Consider the following 16,112-nt stretch of genomic DNA (forward strand, 5'->3'; position numbering starts at 1 on the left):
CTGTAACTGTTTTCTCTCAACCCTGCTGCTCCTTTTATTTCAGTACTAGTTCCTCTGCCCCAAGTCCTCACTGTTCTCAAAGAACCCTGCATTAACAGCTCAAACGAACTCATCTATCAGAGGGCTTGGATCAAAAGGGGTTATTGTGGGTGAAGACCATGAAGCCATACTGGGAACTACAAGGGTAAGAAAGGGGCTGGAACCCACCAACTCAAATGCTGATATATCAGAAAGAATATGTGAGAAAAGAAATAAAAAGTCTGTAATAGGACAGGCTAAATGTATCATAAAGAGTTTTGGAGAAATTGGAAACAATATCAAGCTGCATTCATACAGCAGCTATTGTCCACAAACTACAGACATGAACATCCTTATAAAATTTAGTGATGAATGGGATATATACATTCGGGGTTGCAAAAATAAACTTCTAACTTCTATTTTCTCCTTTAATCCTGAGATCAACCAGCCAATCACGAGAGTATGATTAGTTAGTATCGCAAAACAAAGGAAATTCTTTCAGCTGCGAAGATTAATAAGCACATGTATGTGTGTCTATCTGCAAGTGTGGGTATGGTGTAAACCCCACCTGCACGTGTGCAAGAGATAAGGCACGGGGTGGCTGTTGGCTCAGGGTTCAGGGTAGTTTTTAACCTCTCTACTCGAAATGCTTACATAAAACTTTGGCCATTTTATTTGCTAGATTGTGTGTTGGAATGATGAGATAGAAATGCATAATTAACAAAGCAAAAAAATAGTTATTTTTCTATACACAAATTAGAAAAACTTTTTACTTCATTGCTGAACCAATGTACCCAGAATGTACAAAATTCCCATAGTTTAAACTACATGTAAATACACTTCAAGCAGGATATGCTAACTCTGTCACATGACATTCTGCAGGATCACAACGTTTCCTTTTGATTGTTTTTTAGGAGACAATTCTCAAAGAAAGATGTCTGGCAAATGCTTCAAACACAAATATTTTCCAAACCCATCCCTGCCTTCTGCCACTTTCTCAAGTGTCCTTGATCCTCAGCCGGCACTTTTCTTCCTGCGTGAGCACAGGCACCTCCGGCAAGCTCTACCAATGACACATGTGCCACCACCTCCTGGTATCGGCTTTTCAAGGCACAGCCTCCTTCTTTCCAGAAGGCAGTTCATGTACTGTTCATATAGGACTGGCTTCGGGATACTGACAGCACATGGGATTTAAAACAGGATTTCCCAGCTGGTTCACTGAGCATGGGGAGGAACAACAGGCCAACCTAAGTAAGTGCCTATTTTAACCCCTACAATCCAAGAGGTGCGGAATTAACCATTCGAAAGCACTACGCGGTCCTCTGCAAGGCCCAAATCTTACACGGGATGAGAAGAACAAGGTTCTTTGGAGGACCTGGCAAGCCTGATAAGTCACCTCTTAGTGTACTTTATTATTTACCCTTTTTATTGAACTTCACTCCAAAGAGTGAGTATATATACAGGGTGTCCCCCCAAAATTTATACACACTTTAACAGCTGATAGCTCAATTTTGAAAATGAAATGTATTTGTAACTATTCAAAATGTGTGTATACTTTTGGGAGGGACATCCTATATTTATTCCCAACAGTGGGCAGAATAAGAAATGGTTTATAGTCCTCAGCAGGTTCAATGCCATTCTCATAGCCAACGAGAGAGATGCCTAAATATTTGCCTCTTAACTGAGCACAGTCTTTTCTGGATGGAGAGTTTCAGTCTTACTTTCAGCTATGGGTAATTTCTTATTGTGATTGGCTGGCTTATAGTCAATTTAGTATAATTAATGCCAAATCACATTGTAATTCACATAGAATTACAAATTAAAAGCTATATTAAGAGCAAATGAATTAATCAAAATTAATTATATTATGCTCACTTGTTTTAAAGTGTTAAGAAGATAGGTCCTCCTAAAACATTTAAACTTTAGCGCACCATCCATCACTCCTTCAATTACCGATTTCCTTGTGTGGCCAGAGGAGGTGACGTGTGGGCACTTCTCTTCAACAAGAACACACAACTAAATAGATCTGTGCAAGTGGGTGGAGGTGGGAGAGGGTACAGGGGGATAAATGGTGTTGGAAGAAGAAGAAAAGGAGATGTGTGCATTTAGCCTCCAGCTGGCAGGGCTCTTTTAGCTTCTGTTCTTGTAGCATAAGATCTGTGCCATTTATGGAAACCGACTTATAACCCTTCTGATAGACAGGGGAATCATGTAAAAAATCTGTGATATCTATCTCTGCAACCCATTGAGGATTTTTTCCCAAAGATATTTTTCTCCCTGGTTATGTTGCCTACCAATTGAAATTTGTTTTCATTCCTCCAATGTGCCACCCCAAATAATGAGGAGGTGTCAGACTAAAAGAGTAGAACCTCACCACAGAGAACACATTGCTCTGTATTATGGGCACAAAAGAAGCCCATGAAATACCTTTATTTATGAATGCTTCCTGAGAGTAACAGCCACAGTAATAGTGGCTGTTACTATCTTAGAACAGCCACTTTTCTCTTCCAGGTGTGTCAAGTCGAGGTGTTCTTTATTTTTGCTTGTAGCAAAAGTTCTGGAGACAGGGGTGGGAGAAGCAGGGTGTAAGGGCGTCGGTATTCAACAATAAACATTAAGGCACTTCCAGATGTCTCTTTGGAATATAAATAATTCCAGAGCCTCTAGGCCATTCCACAGCTAAGTTTAGATCCCTTCCTTAGAATGCCCAGAGCAAGAAATTACTGTGGTCTTCCATGGCCAACTCACATGAACACATGGTCACTGGGCACTCACCTGGCCTCATAAGGATTCCCATAGAAATAATCTGGTGATGCAGGATATGGGCCACAGGCTCATATCTATTTAAAAGAGACTAACACTTTCAATAAATTAATGTATTTTTCTCCTGAAGATGAAAAAAGGGGTTTGTACAGTTCAGTGAACAAAAGCAACTTCACAAGGTGATCTGATCACAAATTCCTAACTGGGCAGGGCATGGTGGGTAACCACATCCCAGGCCTATAAAAGGTTTATTCTCACCTTAAGCAAGCCCTGCCCATTGTTTTTGTGCACCTATCAGGGGTCCTCAAACTACGGCCCTCGGGCCACATGCGGCCCACCGAGGACATTTATCCAGCCCGCCGGGTGCTGCTGCCTGTCCTGCTTAGCAGCTGACTCGTCCCAGGCCCGCAGTACACATAGGAATTTGTTCATAGTTTTTTTTTAAACTATAGTCTGGCCCTCCAATGGTCTGAGGGACAGTGAACTGGCCCCCTGTTTAAAAAGTTTGAGGACCCCTGACCTAGGTTAACACACCTTTGAAATGCCTCTTTTTCAGGCCCCTCAGAGGTGTAACCACCCTCAAGGGAGACCATAAACTTGTTAACTATCCTGTGCCTTGCTTTCTCCCACCTTCATGTAATCTTCCATATGTTCCCTCCTTAATCCAATTGTATAAAAGAAACTGAAAAACTGCCATTCTCTGGAGCATTTCAGATCTTGCTTCTTGGCATTGTCAACAGTTTGGCTCAAATAAACTCTTACAAAAATTCTCTAGAGGTTTGGACATTTCTTATGTCAACATTTCCTGTCTTGTAAATCCCAAACTAGGCCATCACATGACTACTGATTTCTGCTGTATAACTTTCTAAATTTTCAATATACTGGGTGTAAAATGAATATATAATGATTAATCATTTCCATTCATCCCATCCAATCTCTAACAACACCTGCAGATTTTCACCACATGGTCTACACAGCGCAGCAAAAAATAATGGCACTCCAGGTTCTCTTTCCCACTGATTTAAATCTCTTGATCAGATTTTAAAGTGATCCTCCTCATGGGCCTTTCTTCCTGCTTTATACTTCATCATCTTGAACCTTAAAGGAATGAAGAGCTGTTCTCTGCCTCGGTCAGAATTCTCTATCCATTCTTCTTCAACAAAACAGCTAAAATGCTAATTTTCTTGGCTCTGAGAAAGAAAACCCTCAGCACACTTTCTTGTACTACTTTTATTGGAGTAATTTCTGCAATTTCCCACAAAGCTGCACAACAGGTGAAAACAGAACTAGGTAATTTATTAAGAAATGTATACTGTTGATTCACTCACTATAGATTAGTGTAACCTCTGCCTTATGACAAGATGTATCTGGTACTTTGAGGTTCTGTTTTCTTAGAGACTTGGTGTATTTCAAGAGAATACAGTGAGACCTACATTAAAACTTAACTGTGAAGTGAGTTAATCACTTAACCTCTGTGAGCTTCAGTTTCCTCGCTTGTTAACATTTGGATAACACTTAACTTATCAACCTTAAAGGTTGATGAGAGACTCAAATGAAATTATGTGTAAAAGTGCTTTAAAAATATAACACTCACTAAGACTGTAAATAATTATTATTGTTATTATTTTTTAATGGGGAGGATATTTTCTTTTTAGTCCTCACCCAAAGATGATATGTTTTTATTGATTTGAGAGAGAGAGAGAGAGAGAGAGAGAGAGAGAGAGAGAGAGAGAGAGAGATACATTAGTTGGTTATGCCTCCCATACACACCCTGACCGGGGATCAAACCCTGCAACCTAGGTATGTGCCCTCACTGGGAATCGAACCCGCAACCTTTTGGTGTACAGAATGATGCTCCAATCAACTAAGCCGCCCTTCCAGGGCATTTTTATTATTATTATTTATTAACTTCTGTGCCTAGCCTTGGGGTTTCTACCTCATGTATAGCTCATGGTTGGGTTTTCTTTTTAAATCCCTGATAATCCAGGTAGCAGCAATATTACTGCAGGCCACCAGTGCATAAGTAATATTCTCCAGTCATCTTTTTCCTTCTCACAGCAGCAATAACAACATATCAGTCTGGAAACGACATGAGTCACAATGAAAATTAGAAGCAGGGAACATAAATACGTCATATCACATGAATCACCTTGTTATGCTGTTGTGCTCATTTTAAAAAAAAAGGAGAAGAAAAAACACTATTAACTCATGGGAATGGCAGCCCATGAATACAAGTCAGGTCTCCTGTAATTTCGGATAATTGCTGTCCCTCACAGCTACTTGAGAACGCACAGCTCTAGCACCGAGGAGAGCTGAGGATTAGTTGGAGCACAGTCCCTCGGAAATGAATGTGTCATGCGTCTCACACAGGCACACGGCCCAGGCAAACAACTGCAAGGCCACTGTCAAGCTCCTTGGGGATGAGTCCTCACAGAGGAATTAGCTGCACAGAGATGAGGATGGATGACTAAATATACACTCAAGCGCCAAGCCCTGAAGTAGCAGTGTTGTTCAGTGTCCAGCTGGGGGCCCTCAAAGGATAAAACATCCTCCAGCAAAGCACTATTTGGGATGTGAAGAAGCCTCTGTTTATTCTCTCCATTAGTGTCTAGTAAAAAAGAAGTGGAGATGTCCTCATCACATTTGTAGAAAATATTGTATGTAGCTGGGAGGAGCTACCAGAACTTCCAGGAAGAAAATCGAGAAATGGCACACGATTAATTAGTTTAAGGAATAGTAAGTAAAAAAATAAAATAAAAGGAGACATCATGAAGATGCTCAGAAAGTGCCTATCTGAAAAAAAAAAAATAGCAATGGCATGCACATATGACATTGAATTGAGGAAGAGCAGGAATTTGACGAAAGATGACAATTTTGTTTGGGGATTCATGTTCTCAGGCCATAGTATTTTATTCCATGTCTAGAAACCAAGGTCCAAGTGTTTAAACTGAGAACACTACTGGGAAGTTTTTTATTAAATGATTACCCACAGTCTGATTTCTTTGAGGCTTGAGCTGCACCACATGGACTGACAATGATTTGCAAAGCTGTTTAAGGGCACATACAATGAACAAGAGTAAACAATGAATAAAGTAGTGGCTGGTGTTGAAATATCCAAACAAAAGCATTTTATTTTCCGATGTATCAGTACTGTCTCAATAGGCCCAAAGTTAGCACAGAAATCATTAAACTGTTTGGCACAGGTCAGTCCCCACTGGGGAGGAATTGGGCCTGCTGAGAAGGAGCAGCAATGGAAAGCTCCACATCGGACTCCAGAGTCCGTGAAAGCAGGACCACATCAGTCCTTTCCACTATGGCGTGCCCAGAACCCATCACGGAGCAGTGGCCGGGCAGAGTGGGTACTCAATAACTATTTGACATGAGTGAAAGAATGAATGAAGCTCATGTCACAAAGCATAGTTAGAATTAGCCACATGACAAAGACACAGAGACAGGCAGAGTAGGCCATTCAGTACCCTTTTCATCTGTGGGCACTACACCAAAGAACAGGAATGGTCAAGCCCTTCCTAATTTATATTAAAGTCCAGGATTAATTTGATTCACCTCTGTACCCATCACTCCCAGGCATTTTTGAGTTTCTATTATGAATTCAGAAGCTGTGGACCAAAGTAGAAACAGCCTCCAAATTAGAAGACATGAATTTGATTTTTAACTTTGTTACCTCAGTTTCCCCATTTGTACCACAGGATAGCAAAGCAATGATAAATGCAGAAGCATTCTCAAAACTGGTGTGATAGTCAAATAGAAAGTATTATATTTAATACTAGAGGCCCGATGCACGAAATTCATGCACGGGGGTGTGTGTCCCTCAGCCCAGACTGCACCCTCTCCAATCTGGGACCCCTCAAGGGATGTCTGACTGCCCGTTTAGGCCCGATCCCACCTGGATCGGGCACATACAATGTGCCCTCTCACAATCCAGGACTGCTAGCTCCCAACTGCTTGCCTGATTGCCTTCCTGATTGCCCCTAACCGCTTCTGCCAGCCAGCCTGATCACCCCCTAACCACTCCCCTGACAGCCTGATTGATGCCAAACTGCTCCCATGCCAGGCCTCCCCTGCAGGCCTGGTCACCCCTAACTGCCCTCCCCTGCAGGCCTGGTCCCCCCAAACTGCTCTCCCCTGCAGGCCTGGGTCCCCCTCAACTGCCCTTCCCTGCAGGCCTGGTCGCCCCCAACTTCCCTCCTCTGCTGGCCTGGTCACCCCTAAATGCCCTCCCCTGAAGGCCTGGTACCTCCCAACTGCCCTCCCCTGCTGGCCATCTTGTTGCAGCCATCTTGTGTGTTGGAATGATGGTCAATTTGCATATTACTCTTTTATTAGAGAGAATAGAGGCCTGGTGCACGGGTGGGGGCCAGCTGGTTTGCCCTGAAGGGTGTTCCAGATAAGGGTAGGGGTTCCCTTGGGCATGGGGCAGCCTGGGCAAGGGGCCTGTGGTGGTTTGCAGGCTGGCCACACCCACCGGTAACCTAAGCGGAGGCCCTGGTATCTGGGGTTTATTTATCTTTTATAATTGAAACTTTGTAGCCTTGAGTGTAGACCTGGGCTGGCCAGGGCGGCAGGGAAGCTTGGCTTCCTCCATCGCCGGGGGCAACTCAAGCCTCCTGCTCTTTCCAGCTCTGTGGCTGCCGCCATTTTTGTTGGGATTTATTTATCTTCTATAATTGAAATTTGTAGCCTTGAGTGTAGGCCTGGGCTGGCCAGGGCAGGAGGGAAGCTTGGCTTCCTCCATTGCTGGGGAAACCCAAGCCTCCTGCTTGCTGCAGCTCTGTAGCCACAGCCATCTTGGTTGGGTTAATTTGCATACTCGCTCCTGATTGTCTGGTAGGCATGGCTTGTTGGTGTAGCGGAGGTATGGTCAATTTGCATATTATTCTTTTATTAGATAGGACTAGAGGCCCGGTGCATGAAATTTGTGCATGGGGATTGTCCCTCAGCCCAGCCTGCACCCTCTCCAATCTGGGACCCCTCAAGGGGTGTCCGACTGCCCATTTAGGCCCAATCCAAGTAGGATCCAAGTCGGACATCCCTCTCACAATCCAGGACTGCTGGCTCCCAAATGCTCACCTGCCTGCCTTCCTGATTGCCCCTAATCGCTTCTGCCTGCCAGCCTGATCATCCCCTAACCACTCCCCTGCCAGCCTGATTGATGCCTAACAGCTCCCCTGCCAGCCTGTTTGCCCTTAACTGCCCTCCCTGCAGGCCTGGTCACCCCTAACTGCCCTCCCCTGCAGGCCCAGTCACCCCCAACTGCCCTCCCTTGAAGGCCTGGTCCCTCCCAACTGCCCTCCCCTGCTGGCCTGATCACCCACAACTGCCCTCCCTTGCAGACCTGGTCCCTCCCCACTGCCTTCCCCTGCTGGCCATCTTGTCATGGCCATCTTGTGTCTACATGGGGGCAGTCATTTGACCACATGGGGGCAGCCATCTTGTGTGTTGGAGTGATAGTCAATTTGCATATTATTTTTTTATTAGATAGGATAGAGGCCTGGTGCACGGGTGGGGGCCAGTTGATTTGCCCTGAAGGGTGTCCCGGATCAGGGTGGGGGTTCCCTTGGGATGTGGGGCAGCCTGGGCGAGGGGCCTGTGGTGGTTTGCAGGCCGGCCACGCCCCCGGTCACTCAAGCAGAGGCCCTGATATCTGGGATTTATTTATCTTCTATAATTGAAACTTTGTAGCCTGGAGCAGAGCCAAGCCTCCTGCTTGCTCCGTGGCCACAGCCATTTTTGTTGGGATTTATTTATCTTCTATAATTGAAACTTTGTACTCTTGAGTGCAGGCCTGGGCCTGCCAGGGTGTGCAGGAAGCTTGGCTTCCTCCATTGCCAGGGAAACCCAAGCCTCCTGCTCTCTCCGTGGCCGCAGCCATCTTGGTTGGGTTCATTTGCATACTTGCTCCTGATTGGCTGGTGGGCATGGCTTGTGGGTGTAGCAGAGGTATGGTCAATTTGCATATTACTCTTTTATTAGATAGGATGATGGTATTGTTGGGCATATAGTACTGTTTGAAGTCCTGACTTCTCTCTTGCCAGAGGTGTATTTGGGTCAATTTATCATCTAAGAGATAAAATATAAAAACTGAGTACAATACTAGTGTCCTCTATTTTCCACCTGTTATGAAATACTGTAGTAGCTTTTTGTTTGGGTTCACCTTCTGGAACTTCTTTTGAGGACCATGATTAAATCAAGCTGTGAAATGGGTCATCTTGTGGTGTAGATATAAGCTCAGGAAGGACTCATAAAAAAACACTACTTTTGTGGTTCTCTACACAACATGTGACTTACATCTCTAGAGATATACAATAAATGTGTTATTAACAGTATGACTTATGGACACGAATTTCCAACAAAATTACAAGAAAAGATGCAGTTTTAAAAGGCCAAAATCATTTTGTATACCAATGTTCCTAGAATAAATCCAACCTTTTGTAGGAATAATAGGCTGTCTTATTATCCATTCAATATATTTTAATGTGAAAACTGTACATTATTGTCTTTATTTATTATTTATAGAGTGCAAGGGTAAAACATGGCAGTGTTCAATGCAAATACAATAGGCACAGCTTCTGCCTCTGGGGATGTAGACTCAAAGACCAATGTACACACAGGATCAGCTCCAATCCAAACCAGGTGACTTGGTCCCTCTTGCTGTACTAAAATGGGATATGACTAAGATAAAGCGGACTCTCCCTGCTAAGGTCTGATCATGTTTGATGTCAGTGATGTGACTACTGAAATGTTTGGTCCATTAAATCCAGGCAAAGTTAGGCTCAAACACAAGGAGGTACCCTCAATGAAAGGTTAAAAAGGAAGAAAAATATTGATACATGGACTGTTCTGATAAATAATAAGTCCTTTTCACTAAGAGTAGAAAAACAGTTAATAAGTTCATAATTAAAGGAAACTATAACTTCTCTACATTCAGAGAGGAAACCAAATCTCTCTAAGCCAATAATTAAACATCTTTATAAAGCTTTTTATCCAAGATCTGGCTTCTAATACTGTGCATAGCACATAATAGACACTCATGAAATATTCATTTTTGTTTCCACACAATATCTTTAGCTATTTAAAAAGATGGTTCTTGTTTTTGCTACTTTAGAGAAAAAAATAATAATCCAGGGAGCTGAATCAATGATTTGAAATCATAAGGATCCCTCCCAGATGGGGTGAGGCCTGAGAGAGGGAAATGGAGTTAGCAAACCTGTACCATGCCTTCCACGGCAGTGTGGTTCGGGCCATTTGGTAGGTGCTCAAAACGTCCTGAAGGAGAGAGCCACACCTTTTCCTGTGCTAGCAAACAGAAGCACTTACATTATATCAGGCTTTTTCTATAAACTGTACTCCCATGGGAAGCAATCTCCCCCTCATTCTGCTGAGAGAGGATCTTAGGTAGGAAAGGCAGAGATCCCACTTTCCTCAGAAGAAAACAGAGCTTAGCCAGGGCTTCCTATGCAAATGGAACAGACCCAATGTGTGGGAGTGGTAGGGGGTTGTTTCATTATTCCACTCCAAACTTTATAGCAGGATCCTGGCTCAATAGTCTGAAGCTATATGTTGAATCTATATGAAGAAATTTAACAGGGTCCTACTGAAACAAAGTCCTAAATTAGGACTAAACCGCAAAGCAAAATAAAAATGGTGGAGACTCGCCAGGTCATGAATGAGAGGGACCTCATGCCCCATGCTTCCTCTTCAGCCGCTTTGCTCATTTTTAGCCTCTCCTTTCTTGAGCCATAATCAATTGTGTCTTCCATCTGGAACCTGAGAAATTGCTGGCCTTGAAACTGTAAAACCAAATTGTGGGGCTGAACTGAATTGAATTTTTATACAGAAATTTTTTGAGGGGACTTCTGTGTCCTTATACACCATATACCTGTGTATAGGGTGCAGTATCTACATTACCTGTGAATATAAAGTGAAGTTAACTAATAGGACATATAGTTGCAGGTGATGGAAGGGAGGAAAAAAATTGTCTATGGGGGATGAAGAAACCTTCTGTGAGAGAAGAGACTTAAGATAAAGTTTGAAAAGGTCAGATGGAAATAAAAGAACAGATATAAGGCATAATCTTGGGGGATTTCACAGGTTTCCAGATCCACAGAATGGCTATTACGGCCTGCAGCACATTTTATCAGGAAAGAGACTGAATAAGGGACAGCAGAAAAAAATGAAAAAGAGTTTGTTCAGTGAGGATAAATTGAAGGTCCTTATGACACGTCTTCAGAGACAGACTGCTTGTAGTCTAGTGAATGAAATTTAGACCTTTCACCAAAATAAAGGGAATGTCCCAGATTATACTGTCAGTAGATTGTGGAAGAGCCACATGTGTACACTTGTGTGTGTGTATGTGGGGGGGGGTGTTTACTGGGCTCCCATAAGTTACCAGTTGCACACATTAATCAAAGGGCACTACCCTCCATCCACTTTTATATTACCTGTCTGACTTTGTGCCAATTTCTTTTCTCCTCCCCAACACCGTTAGCCTCACCGTTCTTCTTTAAGACATGGGATGGGGATTTGTCAAAGTCAATGAGCACTTTATTACAGTGAGAACACTCTGTAATGAACAATTCAGCAATTTAATGAGATTCTGTAGATCTGTCTCCAGCCTGTCCATCAAGTTTCACTTCTATAAAGCACCCTGACACTAATCCTCTGGCATACCCAATCTTCACCCTGGGCTGAATATTAGATTCTTCCATGGTATATTGCATTACTAGTATAACCTCAGCAAAAATGATGAACTTAACTATACTTGAGGCAATATAGCTGGTCTGATTTGATTTTTCTCTATTGGGTTGAGTATGAGGGAATTACTTATATACTAAGATAAAGCAAAACAGTTTCTTATTGCTTACTGACTGCCTAAATTGACCATATTTATGTGCATCTTTTAATTCTTTCTTGAGGACCAGGTATAAAAAAATGTTGCCTGCAGCCAAAAGCCGTTTTTAAAATTTGACATTATAATATTAGTAACCTTTAGAGAGGCAATTGTGGTAACTCATAAGTGGACAGTATGGAATTTTTGGACATTCAGACTAGACTTGTGCATATTGCCATGTCCATCTCTGGCAGTGCCTTCAACCATGCCACCAAAAGAGGCAGAAGACACAAGGATGGTTGGCTCAGATCTCAATTCAGTTAGAAATAATTAAATGCAGAATTCATTTCAAGTCTTTCTTTTTCCCTTTGGGAAAGGAAAGAAAAAATTGTAGCAATTTCCCACTTTGAATTGCCCCCAAAATTCTGATGATTTGTGTTTACAGGGAGAACACCAGATAATTAAAATTTATACCTAAAACTCATCTTCCACAAACCCTTTTGACCTCTGTCTGAACAAACATTATGAGAAATACCTAAGAAGCAGAAAAAAAATCTAGAGCTTATTTTTGTGTCCTGATATTTTGTTTTTCAAGGCAGTGTGGACACTGCAGAAATGAGGGCAGGTGTTAGCACACTTGGGCTTGAAGGCTTGCTCTGCTCTGTAACCCTGAGCAAGGCACTAAAGCCTCATTTTGCTCATCTGTTAGATGGGGTGATAACAGCCATCCTTCAGGCCTGCTGTGATGATAAGTCAAAAGTTTGAAAAGAACCCAGGTCTGGAAGGTCCTCAGTACACCACGGCTCTTATTACCATCCCTGATGGAAGCAACAATGAAGAAAGAAGTTGCTGATTAAAGTAATGCAAAGGAAGAAATAAGGAGAAAGACATCAGAAAATTAATCTGCAGAGTCAGATACTGGATTCAATTAATAGCCACGTCTCACTCTGTTTTGGCTATTGGTTCTCTGAATGCTATTTGGTAATTCACTGCCTTATCAGTTAATAGAAGACTTCATATTTTCCCCCAAATAGTCTGTATATAAATATTTTTCACATGATCATGACATTTTGAAGGTATGCTGCCCTACAAGTAACAAGATGGCTAGCCCGTGTTTCAGAGAGTGAGACAGACAGTCTTTAGACACAAGGGGAAGATGGGCTCTGATGGTTTCCCAGACATCAAGCAGATTGTTCACGGATAGCCACTGGGGATGAGCTAGCGGAGAAGGATTTAAATTGAATAATCAACTTGAAAACACAACACATCCTCCTGTCCCTGAGACAAAGGATATTCAGAAAGAATGCCCTGTCAGGTGAAAAGGCAGGGCTCAGGCAAATAGCAATGAATGCAGCATGAACTAAGGAGGGAGATTTTCCCACTGCAGTGCAAGAAGAGCTTCATTTGATTTAAGGTCTCAGTTGCTCTCTGCTGCAACAAAGGAATGTTTCTGAATTGTTTATAGGCAAGCCCAGAACTTATTCTGATTCCATTGGTCTTGAAACTGCATAAGTACCACTTGACAATCCATTCTTCTCATATTCAATTTAAGAAACTACTTTTATTAGGAGAAAAAACAAACAAAGCCTTTGACTTCGGGATTTGGGAAGTCACAGGGAGATCCTGAGGCATCTCCCCTGCAAATCCTGAGTGAAGCTGAGCTGGCTAAGGCCTCCAAGCGTCATGGGCTAGTTCTTCAGTTACTTGTCCATCAAGGAGCATGACTTCTGAGACTTCGAGTCCAACAAGGATCAAACCAAACAAAATATTTCTCATTGTCCCTCAATCCTTTAACTTTTTTGTTGTTGTTAATCCTCACCCAAGGATATTTTTTCCATTGATTTTTAGAGAGTTGAAGGGAGGAGGGAAGGGGTGAAGGAGAGAAGGAGGAGAGATGGAGAGAGGAAGAGAGAGAAAGAGAGAGGAACATCAAAGTGAGAGAGACACATCAATTGGTAGCTCCCACATGAGCTACGAGTGGGGCCAGGGATTGAACCTGCAACCCAGGCACATGCCCTTGACCAGGAATCGAATCCACGACCCATAGCTCTGTGGGCCAATGCTCTAACCACTGAAACACCGGCCAGGACAATCTTTTAACCTTTAATCATTTCGTGCCCTCTCCACACCCAAAGAGCCCCATGCAGAGCACCCTTACCTGCCAGATCTGCTCTTCACTCAGGGAGGTCAGGCGGTCGCTCTTCAGGACCTCCTGAAGCAGACAATAAGGAAGCGTTAGAACGTCTTCTGGGCGGCTCTTCAGGAGTTCAGAGAGATGCTTCACTAAGAAATCGATCACTGCCTTCTCCAACAAAGTGAGGTTAAAGAGGTCAGCAAGTCTGTACAGATCCAAGTAATTAAAGATATTTAATTCCTGGGTGCCAAAAAAAAGGGGGGAAAATATCTTAGAAATCAATCCAAGAAAGAGCAGGCAAGAAATTCAGATTGAAGTTTGCATGATAGGAGTGGGACAAATGGGACTGCACTCCACTGAGAATTTGAAAAAAAAGCACCCCAAAATCTCAATTATAAGTCTCTGAGCAGAGAACTGCTATTTTAGAATTCACCTTTTCTCCTCAATTTGCCCCTCTTAAAATCTATATATTTAAAGACATCTTAACAAAGGGGTTGAAAGGGGTTTCTGGTTTCACTGACTAAGATACTTTCCAACTTTTTAGAAACATTTACCAATGAAGACAATTTTCCTACCCTTACCTTATTTTAGAGCTCTTAGGCGATAAGTTTTTCCACTAAAGATGATGTGAGGGTAGGTAAAATGGGAGTCGTGAGTAGATGACACAAACTATATGAAAATAGACCAACTCTTCTCTTTTTCCAAAACTTCAAATTACATCTTTGAGTGAAAATAATCCACCCTGACTTAATGAAATTAAAACACAGATATTTATACAAAAGGTCCCAGGAAATAAAGAACTCTCACAGAAAAGATTCCCACTATAAATAATTCTATATTGAATCCACCTAAGATGGATGATTTATAATAATTCTTTGTTTTTTTATTGGCCTCAGACAACCAGTGGTAATCTTTCCCTCCTTGTCGAAGAGTTTCTGTAGCAATGCTTCATTTTGGGGGGATTTTACTTGTCCCTACAGGTTCTCAAACTCATACCCAGGCCTCTAAGATCATGCTCCAGAGAGGCCTGGCTCCTTGGGAAGCTTTGTCTTATAACTGCAGGAATCAGAGTGGGCACACAGGCTTGTTGATAGAAAACTTACCCATTACAAGGCAAACTGTGTCCTAGTTTGCCCTAATTTTTAACTTGTGATTATTAACATGTGATCAATATTTTCCAACAAGTTAAGAAATGCAGACTATTAATACATCAGATAACTATTTTACTCCACTGACCTATTTATTTTTCAACATACTTGCCCCTTTTCTAGTTGTCTAAAAGTATTAAGAACTTTCTAAAATATTTTATTCTGTTTTAATGTATTTATTTCTTTAATATTTGAAGGAATATGTTCTAAATCTGTGCTGCCCAACATGGTAGCCACTGGCCACATGTGGCTACCAAGCACTTGAAATGTGGCTACTCTGATTTGAGATGTGCTGGGTTAAACATAAACCGAATGCAAGAAGTAAGAAAAATAGGATATAAAATATCTCATTAATAATACTTATATTAATTAAATGCTGAAATAATATTATTCTGGATATGGTGAGTTAAAGATGTCATTATAATTAATTTCACCTGTTTCTTTTTACATTTTTAAACTCAGCTGCTAGAAAATTTAAAATTACGTATGTGGCTCCCATCACTCTTCTATTAGACAGTGCTGCTCTAAATGATAAAATGCATAATAAAGATATTGTAAAAACAACTCTTCAAGTAACAGCTGCATCATCACCATGGCTACCTGACTAATTTTTTTTACTTTAGATTCTGTATCTTTTGGTGGGAGATGACACTTTAATTATATTCCTAATAGGAGTCAAGCTCAATGTCAGGAATCAGCCATAAGAGACCAGTGCTTAATAGCTGTTTGCCAACACAACTGAAAAGGAATAAATGCTTCTTTACAATAAAGGTTACCTCAGATGACCACTAAAATCCATTGCATCTCAAATACCCAAGGGCCTGCTCCCAGCTATTCAATAAAAACATCCTGGCTTCTCATTCAGCAGATTTTATCAAATGAATACTGAAGATTTTTACTTCAGCACCATTTTTTTTCAAGTAATGTTTAAGCTCATTCTCCAAATCTTATTTTTTTAAAATAAATCTTTATTCAGATTATTACAATTATTTCTCCTTTTTCCCCCCATAGCTCTCCTCCACCCAGTTCCCACCCCACCTTCTGCCCTTACCTCCCCCCCACTGTCCTCATCCATAGGTGTATGATTTCTGTCCAGTCTCTTCCTGAACCCCCCCATACCTCTTCCCCCCTGAGAATTATCAGTCCACTCCCTTTCTATGCCCCTGATTCTATTATATTCACCAGATTATTCTGTTCCTCA

At 41.9% G+C, this 16,112-nt stretch overlaps 1 protein-coding gene across 9 annotated transcripts in view; it reads right to left on the bottom strand.

Annotated features, from left to right (window-relative positions):
• The window catches only part of KLHL32 (kelch like family member 32), a 196,340-nt gene that overhangs the window by 51,537 nt on the left and 128,691 nt on the right, over window positions 1–16,112 (bottom strand). For 4 of the 9 annotated variants that reach the window (XR_013960464.1, XM_080665869.1, XM_080665870.1 and 1 more), the window contains exon 6: window positions 13,788–14,003. The exons of 2 other annotated variants lie outside the window; for them this stretch is intronic. Coding sequence is in view for 5 of the 7 variants with exons in the window: in XM_080665869.1 (XP_080521995.1) it covers window positions 13,788–14,003 (216 nt within the window). In the remaining 2 variants the exon portion in view is untranslated. Of the gene's footprint in view, window positions 1–13,787; window positions 14,004–16,112 lie in introns of those variants that run through there. 3 more of the 9 variants (XM_080665871.1, XM_080665873.1, XM_080665875.1) reach the window with 2 other exon arrangements.

Source organism: Plecotus auritus, assembly GCF_963455305.1.
Source record: "Plecotus auritus genome assembly, chromosome: 4".
Taxonomy (NCBI): domain Eukaryota; kingdom Metazoa; phylum Chordata; class Mammalia; order Chiroptera; family Vespertilionidae; genus Plecotus; species Plecotus auritus.